Here is a 9,852-nt window from a genome sequence, read left to right on the forward strand (position 1 = left end):
TCCTCGTTAATTTTCGTCGTTAAGCATGTGTTTTCTTGTAGTGGATGGACTTCAATTCTGGTTTGGCATAATATTTGACATCAGTGGTGATTTCATCACCTATATAGGCATTTACAATCTATATATGCCGAGAATATCAGCAGCTTAGCCATCTCTCTCTCTCTCTCTCTGGGAATGAAAATGAAAACATCAGCTGCGTCAGTAATAGTTTCAGTAGCTATAGCTGTTGTATTGTGGTGGATATGGAGAACTCTAGAGTGGGTTTGGTTTAAACCAAAGATGCTTGAAAGTTACCTAAGAAGACAGGGTATTGCCGGTACTCCTTACACCCTACTTGTCGGAGATATAAAAAAGGACCATAGCACGTTAATGAAGGCAAGGTCCAAACCCATCAAAGTAACTGATGATATCATCCCACGTGTATTGCCTTTTCCTTCGCACATGCTCAAGACTTACGGTATGTGTCTTGGTTCCTATCTGTTAAGATCTTAATATAGATACCGAGAACAAGAAAACTGATGCTGAAGTGTATCCGGTATTAAACCTTTTGTCAAAGACAAGAACGTGTATCCCGTATACACAAAAGATTTTAGGACTCCAAAAATCGGAAATGAAATTAAGACTCGGCAAAATATCCAAACCCAAAAAGCCGAACTGAACACGATCTAAAAATTTTGGTATCTAAAAATTTTAATAACAGTGGGCCTTCGAGTGGCCCAACAGAAGAAGAGATGATGAAGTTCAAGCCCACTCCAGATGATCAGCCAAAGCTCTTGTCGTCTTCCTCAGAACGTAAAGCAGTCAAGGTTCAACGGTCCTGCGCTAGTACAATCAAGCCAGCTCACGTTGTGACCGTTGCGAATAGATTTGGCTGTCTTGCGACATAAGCTGTCATAGGGTGACGTCATTCAAGGATAAGATCAGAGTATTGTATATAATGAATGATGATATCATGTAAGCGTTTTAAGCAAGAAAGATAATAAAACAAAGTTTTCTTCTTCACGAAAGTGCTCTGTTTCTTTCGATTTTTATGGTATCAGAGCCATGGAGGTTCCTGATGCTGTGTCGACGCCATCTCTGAGTATAACTCAGTGTGTGACGTTGAAACTCTCGTCTTCCAACTATCTCTTGTGGAAGACACAATTCGAATTGTTTCTTTCAAGTCAATCTCTTCTCGGTTTTCTCAACGGAGCTTCTATGCGTCCAGCTCCGACTATTACCACTACTCAAGGAGAAGAGGTCGTAGAACAGGCGAATCCAGAGTTCACCAAATGGATACGCAAGGATCAACTGGTCATGGCTTGGCTTTTCGGCTCACTGTCTGAAGAAGCACTCAGATCTGTCTACGGTCTTACCTCTGCACAAGAAGTTTGGTTCAGCCTTGGCAAGAAGTATAACCGCGTGTCAGCTACAAGAAAGCTAGATCTCCAACGCAAGCTGCAAGGTATGAACAAGAATCAAAAGTCCATGACATAATACTTAGGAGAAGTTAAGAGTATCTGTGATCAGTTAGATTCCATAGGCTGTCCAGTAACTGAAAATGAGATGATCTATGGAGCTTTAAGCGGTTTAGGAAAGGAGTATGAAGCAATCTGTACTGTTATTGAGCACTCTATGGATGTGGTTCCGGAGATGTCATTTGAAGATGCTGTGTTCAAATTGGTCACCTTTGAGGATAAGCTGAAAGCCTACAATCAAGCTACTGAAGTGAATCCTCACATGGCTTTCAATGTTGGGAGAGGATACTCAAACAACAGAGGCCGTGGAGGATATAATCACCGAGGAGGTTATCGTGGTCGTGGTAACAACTCCTACTCTACACGTGGACGAGGGTTTCAACAACAATTCTCTGGAAATCGTGGTAGAGACAACTCAAGCTCAGGGCCTGGCTCCAACTCAACGAGACCAACGTGTCAAATATGCGGCAAATATGGTCATTCTGCTGCTAGGTGCTACAGTCGGTATGATCAGGACTATACTGTGCCAGAAAATGTGCACAACGCCTTCACAACCATGAAGCTTTCCGATCAAGAGCAGTCAGCAGGTCTTGATTGGTATCCTGATTCAGCTGCATCTGCACACATCACCAACAGCAGTTCTCAGTTGAGCTCGTCAGAACCGTATCTTGGGAATGATCAGGTTATCGTTGGAAACGGAGACTACTTGCCTATCACTCACATTGGTTCAGTCGCTCTTCACACAACACAAGGTAATCTCCCTCTTGAGGATGTGTTTGTGTGTCCAGGGATAACAAAATCTCTTCTGTCGGTTTCAAAACTCACTAAAGACTATCCTTGTGAGATTACATTTGATTGTGATTCTGTTTTTGTTAAGGACAAGCAAACAAAATAGGTGATAACACAAGGCAGAAGGGATAAAGATCTGTATCGGCTGAAGGATGAGAGGTTTCAAGCTTTTTATTCATCAAGACAAAGAGCTACAAGTGTGGAGATTTGGCATCAAAGGCTAGGCCATCCCCACAAGGACATCCTTCAGTCTCTTGCCAGAAGTAATGCAATAAGTCTGACTTCAGACAGTTCAAGTAGTTTGTGTGATGCGTGTCAGATAGGAAAGAGCTGCAGGCTACCTTTTCTTCCTTCTGAACATGTTTCTAGTAGACCTTTAGAAAGGATTCATTGTGATCTATGGGGACCGAGTCCAGTTGTTTCTGCTCAGGGATTTAAGTACTATGTAATCTTTGTTGACAATTTCTCAAGGTTTACATGGTTCTATCCAATAAAGTTCAAATCTGATTCCTTCTCAGTCTTTGTTCAATTTCAAAAGTTGGTTGAAACTCAGTTACATCACAAGATTATGCAGTTTCAATGTGATGGAGGTGGTGAGTTTGTCAGTTCTCAGTTTTTGTCACATCTAGCTGATCGTGGAATCAAACAGCTTGTGTCTTGTCCTCATACACCGCAACAGAATGGAATATCTGAAAGAAAACACAGACACATCACAGAGTTGGGGATCACAATGATGTACTGCAGCAAGGTTCCACAACAACTGTGGGTTGAAGCATTCTTCACAGCTACATTTCTGAGCAACTTGCTTCCTTTGTCTGTAATGCCAGCAAACAAGAGTTCCTTTGAAGTTCTCTTTGGAAAATCTCCTGTTTACACGTCTTTAAGAGCATTTGGATGCAAGTGTTATCCCTATCTTCGACCTTACATGAAGGATAAACTGGATCCTAAGTCTTTGGTCTGTGATTTTCTTGGCTATAATGAGAAGTATAAAGGATATAGATGCTATTATCCACCAACAGGGAAAGTGTTCATTAGTCGACATGTTATCTTTGATGAAACACATTTTCCATACTCAGACATCTACAGTCAGTATCACAAAGATAAAGAGTCAGCTCTCTTGCAGGCATGGAGGCTTGTGAATCTGTCTAAGCCACTTTCAGATGAAGCTGTGCAGCAATCAGTTGAGGAAGATCTTCCTTCAGCTAGTCAGCGATTGGAGTCTCTGGTTCCCCCTGTCTCACCTGTTCAGAACATTCCTGTCACGCCTCTGCCGACATCAAGTGCAAATTCTGACAGTGATAACTCTGCTGAAGAAGAAAATCAAATGGAAGATCTTCAACCGGTTCTGCCACATTCCATGACAACTCGGGCTCGTGCTGGTATTGTCAAGCCTAATCCTAAATACGCTCTCTTCACTGTCAAAGACAATTATCCAGAGCCAAGAAGTCTAAAAGCAGCCTTAAAGGATCCAGGTTGGAATGGAGCGATGGGAGTTGAGATAGATAACATGGTTGAAACAGAAACGTTTGAACTTGTTCCACCTTCTCCAGAACATAAGTTACTTGGAAACGGTTGGGTATACAAGACAAAGCTCAACGCTGATGGTACACTGCTCAAGCTACGAGCTCGGCTTGTTGCAAGAGGGAATGAACAAGAGGAAGGAGTTGATTACATAGAGACGTTCAGTTTTGTGGTCCGCACTGCTACGATAAGAACGATGCTCCACGTAGCTGTTACTAAGAAGTGGAAGATAAGGCAGTTATATGTTCAAAACGCCTTTCTACATGGGGATCTTAAAGAAACAATTTACATGGCTCAGCCTCATGGGTTCGACGATCTAGACAAACCAGATTATGTGTTGAGACTGCGCAAGGCCATTTACGGACTTAAGCAAGCACCACGTGCCTGGTTTGACAAGTTCAGTAACTTTCTCATTGATTTTGGCTTTCTATGCAGCTTCCCGGATCCATCTCTCTTTGTGTATCACCATGGTTCAAGTGTGATATATCTCCTACTCTATGTGGATGATATGATTTTAACAGGAAATGATAATGCAGTGGTGGAAAAGCTGATGTCTGAGCTTAATACTGTGTTCAGAATGAAGGACATGGGGGATATACACTACTTCTTGGGGATACAAGTTCATCAACATCAAGATGGGCTGTTTATGAATCAGACCAAATATGCAACGGATCTTCTGATTGCTGCAGGCATGAGGAATTGTTCACCAATGCCTACTCCCCTACCGATCAAGCTTGATAACCTTCCTAGAGAAGATGAGTGCTTTGAAGAACCGACATACTTTCGCAGCCTCGCTGGCAAGCTTCAGTATCTTACACTAACCAGACCAGATCTGCAATATTCGGTGAACTATATCTGCCCGAAGATGCATCAGCCAAGTGTCTCAGACTTCAATCTTCTTAAACGCATTTTGAGGTATGTCAAAGGCACTTTGGATAACGGCATTGACATCAAAGCAGCAACACACTCGACTTTAGTATGTTACAGTGACAGCGATTGGGCAGGATGTAAAGAGACTAGAAGATCTACTGGCGGTTTCTGTACATTTCTCGGATCAAATCTGATCTCCTGGTCCGCTAAACGCCATGAGACTGTCTCCAAGTCTTCAACAGAGGCTGAGTACAGAACGATGTCATTAGCTGCTTCAGAAGTGGCATGGATACAGAATCTTTTGCGCATAATGGGACTGGGACAAAAGATCGTGCCATTGCTGTTATGTGACAATTTGTCTGCGGTTTGTCTCAGTGCCAATCCAATGTTTCACAAGCGAACCAAGCACTTTGAGGTAGATTATCACTATGTTCGGGAGAGAGTAGCAATGAAGAAGCTGGAAGTGAAGCATGTCTCTGCATCTCTACAGATCGCTGACGTGTTTACGAAGTCACTTGGTCAAGAGCCGTTCTTCAAATTGCGCACCAAACTCAGTGTCTCTCTTCCTCCGACTCTGAGTTTGAGGGGGACTAATAACAGTGGGCCTTCGAGTGGCCCAACAGAAGAAGAGATGATGAAGTTCAAGCCGACTCCAGATGATCAGCCAAAGCTCTTGTCGTCTTCCTCAGAACGTAAAGCAGTCAAGGTTCAACGGTCATGCGCTAGTACGATCAAGCCAGCTCACGTTGTGACCGTTGCGAATAGATTTGGCTGTCTTGCGACATGAGCTGTCATATGGTGACGTCATTCAAGGATAAGATCAGAGTATTGTATATAATGAATGATGATATCATGTAAGCGTTTTAAGCAAGAAAGATAATAAAACAAAGTTTTCTTCTTCACGAAAGTGCTCTGTTTCTTTCGATCTTTAAATTTAAGCCCGAGAGATTCGAAGATGGTGTCTCAAAGGCAACAAAGAGCCAAGTCTCCTTCTTTCCCTTTGCTTGGGGACCAAGGATCTGCATTGGCCAAAATTTTACTTTATTGGAGGCAAAGATGGCAATGGCATTAATTCTACAGAGATTCTCCTTCGAGCTTTCTCCTACCTATGTCCATGCTCCTTACACAGTCTTCACCCTCCACCCACAGTATGGTGCTCATCTTATTCTCCGCAAGCTATAGTTTCCATACCAGAAAAAGAATAAAACACTGGAAGTGATCCCAGTATTTAAAGTCAATTTTTTTTTAACGAATATCTTATCCAAACCAGAACAGAAAAAGTAGAACTCAAACTCAAAGGCTCTACTCACCAGATCTTTCCTGGCCGTTAAATAATGTTCCATTCCATTTATAACTTGATGATAATATCAACCATTTCTGCATTCACCAGAGATATATGTATTAGTAAATGTTTTTACATAATTGCTTCTCAAGTTTTTTTTTCCGCTAAGATATCTTCAATAGTTCTCCATTTTAGATCAAATGTTCAATAGTACTCTATTTCTCTAAATGCTAAATCATGTGCGGAAGCTGTTAATGAAATAGTTGAGGCCATTGAGAGCGTCCATGTAGGATTTAAAACAATCAATCAAAATAAAATACGACATTTTTTAAAAAAAATTTTAATATTTTAAAAGAAAAATTAAAATAAAACAAAATCTTTGTGGTTTTACGTTTGAAGCCCATCTAGCTTAACATCCTACAACCTAGGTTTTTTTCAAATATCTTCAATATTCTATAACTTGGATTATTTAGTTTGAACACTTCCAAAAGGCATTTTCATCGCATTTTTCCTTGGATATTATCCATGAAAAAGTAGGAATGAAAAAATATTTTAGAAAGATTACTCCATCAAGAGATCCTACAAATGGCGGGAATATAAGATATTATTGGGAAGATGTTCAATTAGTGGAGGGGACAAAATGAATATACAAAAGAGTCTGTTCAACATCGTAATTTGGTTTATAATGGTTGGTGTAATGTTAATGGGGTTTGGAAACCATTAGATTTTTACAGGAAAAGGTTTAATTGGTAGTACAAATGGAGTGGAAAATACAATGATGAGTGGTAGGAATATTTGAAGTAGTCTCTCTTCCCTGCGTGTAGAGGTTAAAGCTTTGCTTTTAGGTAATACTCTGAAAAATGTAATGTGATTTTTGCCACAATTCTGACCTTCAAATTTAGTCCAAAAAAAAAAAATTCTGACCTAGTGAATAAGATGATATGCACCAATAGAATGACATGCGTTCACAACACTTGGGAGTTTTCGATATGTGAGGCTTTTTTTCAAGACCTTTTGATATCAGCTTATACTTAGTGCAAAAAAAATAAAAAATTATTGGCACGTATTGCTCGAAGTTTTCTAATAGCAATATTCATAATAATTTTACACTACCAATTTGGTTAGATAAATCGTTTTAGGAATTCTATTTTATTTTGGTTTTTTATTGTAAAGAAGAATGAAAGAAAGATTTGAATGCCAAAAAAATAGAAACACAAAACAAATTTATTTTCTTAGATTAAATTGCGGCAAGTCTTGTCACAAGGATAAGGACAGTCTATGAATTTTGCTCCTCCTCTTTCGAAAAACCAATCTCCCACAGCAACTGCAATCCTCTGTTTCAGTATATGGAACAAACATCATTAATAATTGGGCTTAAATCAAAACAAAATTATCACAGATAGTATAATGGAAATAACATGATTAAATCTAGCATGGAATTTGTATTTGATGTCAGTCTAAAAAATTAGATCAAAACAAAAGTTCAAAAAGAATGGCTGCTAAAGGTGTTAGTTTGGATGTTTTCCCATCTTTTCAATTGATTGTTTTGGCGGATTATATTGTAGTTCACGAATCATGATCTGTAGTAAAAACCAATAGTATTGCCTACCTTGTTCTTAACCGAAGGAGAGTTTTTGGAATACCATGTGTCATGGCTCTCTGTTTGACAATGAGAAAAGCACGAGTTAAGAAACACTCCATTCTTACGTTGCTCTTTGAATCCACCGAGCAAATTCACCATATGAGTCCTGAACTCTGTATTACATATTTTGAAAGCACTAGCTCAGTTGGTTTTATCAAAAAGCCAGAACATTATTGGCTCATGTTTCACCTTGAAAGAACTTGATCTGGGATTCATTGCACTTGGCGATGTTAAATGTACAGTCAGCCCAACTTCCAGTTGGATCTGCAGATTTAGAAGTTAAACTCTCTTGGATCTGCAGGAATACATTGTATCAAAAGATATATTTTGACGTTTGTAGATAGAGCTGAGGATTAAAGAAGATGATAAACTAACCTGCCAAGAATCGTATGCAGCATTTAGAATAAACAATGGAGCCTTGACTTGGTTTATTAGGTTTTGTGGGAAAAAACACTGTAAATGTTGAAGCATGAGTACACTTTCTTATGAGATCTAGTTCATTTTTTTTACTATAAAGATAGCTAGAAGATGTAAGATGAAAACATATACCGAAGTTGGATTAAGACGATTTAAACAGTCATTAGGGAGATTGTTTGTAATACTCTGTAGAAACATTACACAATTGTCATATGAGTATACTCCAGACATGTAACATTGCAAATCTTATGTGCTCGTACCTGAAATTCTATTACATCGGTGTATAACTGTCTCAGAGATCGATCTCCAGAGACATCGGTGCTTCAGTTACATAAATTACAAAACAATTCAATATATACCAAAGTTTTATTAAAAGAAGTTGGCTAGAAAATCACTCACGCATCAACGAAAAAGCCAGCATCACTCAGACATTTTACCCTGGTGGAAGAAAGGAGTGAACTCTTAAAGTCATCACATTGGAATATTGCTGCAAGGCCTCCGGCAGAACATCCAGAGAGCAGACCCTAATGTGACATATATAAAGTCGATATTACACGACATATGCATACACGAAAACAACAACTATGGTTTACCTGCTTTGCATGTTCCATTCCATTCCCCAACAAATCTGTCATAACAGAAGTCCATATTGGCTTTCCTCTAAACTGAAGTTTTGCATCCTAATACGTAGAAAAAAGTAACATATAGCAATCATAGTACACAAACAGTAATCCCTCAAACTTATGTTTTAGACTTGGCTAACCTTATTTTCATTGTCTCCCATAAAGGATCCACCGTCACAGTACCTAACTTTTACTCTGTTCCAGTTATAAAAGTCTGCAAACAAACATTTAATTTGTATTAGCAACCTAAACAGAAATAGACATCACACATAGTGATTTCAACACTAACCTGGATTTTCGGAGGCTTTGTCACTTAGAATTCCTGTAAAAGGTATCTTTTTCTCCATATGCTTGGACGATCCGTGACTAGTTCTTTTGCTGTATTCACAACTTTCAGTGTCACTACACCATCCGCCTCCCTATCAAAACATCAAATGAAATCATGTACGACTAATATTATTAACATCTATTAGGAGAGACTTATCTTTGTGATGCAACAAACCTCCAAATGAACGAGCCAATTCTTTGCTCCTGAACCAGAACCGGGATGAAAATGATAACCAGCAGGACTTCCATCTAGACACACTGCAATAATAAAAAATGCTATTCGAATGATATAATGAATCAATGTTCAAAAAAGTGAGTAGCAAGAAACATATTATCAAAGGATATGGTTCAATGAATCAGATCGTGTTATAGAAGATGTTACCTGCTGATCTCAGAGCAGCATTTTTAATGAGAGTGAGTCCTACCATTGTAACCTTTGCTTTGGAATTGACATCATTTTCGGTCTGATACACATTTGTCCCATTAAAATCTGTGAACTTCTCCATTTTATCATACTCCATCACCCCATTAACAGGGAGGATTAAGAAGACACCAAACAGAGTCAGACTCCATAAAAGTTTCTTCATTTCAAAGGAGACACAAGGTGGTTCATACTTGATCAGAAACCTTGGTTTTATATGGAAAAGTACATGAGAATAAGAGGGACTTTAGAAGAGAGAGAGAGCATTAATTACCACACCTTTTTTTTATTATTAAGAGATAACACAAAATTACGAGACTAAGGAGATTTAACAGGCTTGTTATGCTGCATTTGACCAGATCAAGATATTGAAAAGGTTAAAGCATCTATCTATCTATCTATTTTATTAAAGCTAAAGTATATTTGAGAGTTGTTTGGGTATATGAATAGTAGGATTAATAAAAACTGTTTTGTTTGGATGGATAGATAAAGTTAATACTTTA

General features: G+C 38.9%; 1 protein-coding gene across 1 annotated transcript; it reads right to left on the reverse strand.

Annotated features, from left to right (window-relative positions):
- Positions 1-7,029: 7,029 nt before the first annotated feature.
- LOC106299060 (pectin acetylesterase 2-like) lies at positions 7,030-9,557 on the reverse strand. The gene is made up of 12 exons (XM_013735190.1): positions 9,311-9,557; positions 9,104-9,186; positions 8,891-9,020; positions 8,742-8,815; positions 8,572-8,658; positions 8,378-8,502; positions 8,239-8,299; positions 8,111-8,164; positions 7,937-8,014; positions 7,751-7,856; positions 7,529-7,674; positions 7,030-7,253 (listed from the first exon to the last, which is right to left on the reverse strand). The coding sequence occupies exons 1-12, from the start codon at positions 9,513-9,515 to the stop codon at positions 7,152-7,154; spliced, it is 1,251 nt and encodes a 416-aa protein (XP_013590644.1). The 5' UTR covers positions 9,516-9,557; the 3' UTR covers positions 7,030-7,151.
- Between the last annotated feature and the right edge of the window lie 295 nt (positions 9,558-9,852).

This window comes from Brassica oleracea, chromosome C6, assembly GCF_000695525.1.
Source record: "Brassica oleracea var. oleracea cultivar TO1000 chromosome C6, BOL, whole genome shotgun sequence".
NCBI lineage: Eukaryota > Viridiplantae > Streptophyta > Magnoliopsida > Brassicales > Brassicaceae > Brassica > Brassica oleracea.

Bases quoted from the DNA above. Each gene is read 5' to 3' on its own strand.
- LOC106299060 (XM_013735190.1), bottom strand. From the start codon at position 9,515: ATGAAGAAACTTTTATGGAGTCTGACTCTGTTTGGTGTCTTCTTAATC. The intron at 9,187-9,310 runs GTAACATCTTCT...TTATTATTGCAG, and splicing joins TGCTGCTCTGAGATCAGCAG to TGTGTCTAGATGGAAGTCCT. The intron at 9,021-9,103 runs GTTTGTTGCATC...ATGTTTTGATAG, and splicing joins ATTGGCTCGTTCATTTGGAG to GGAGGCGGATGGTGTAGTGA.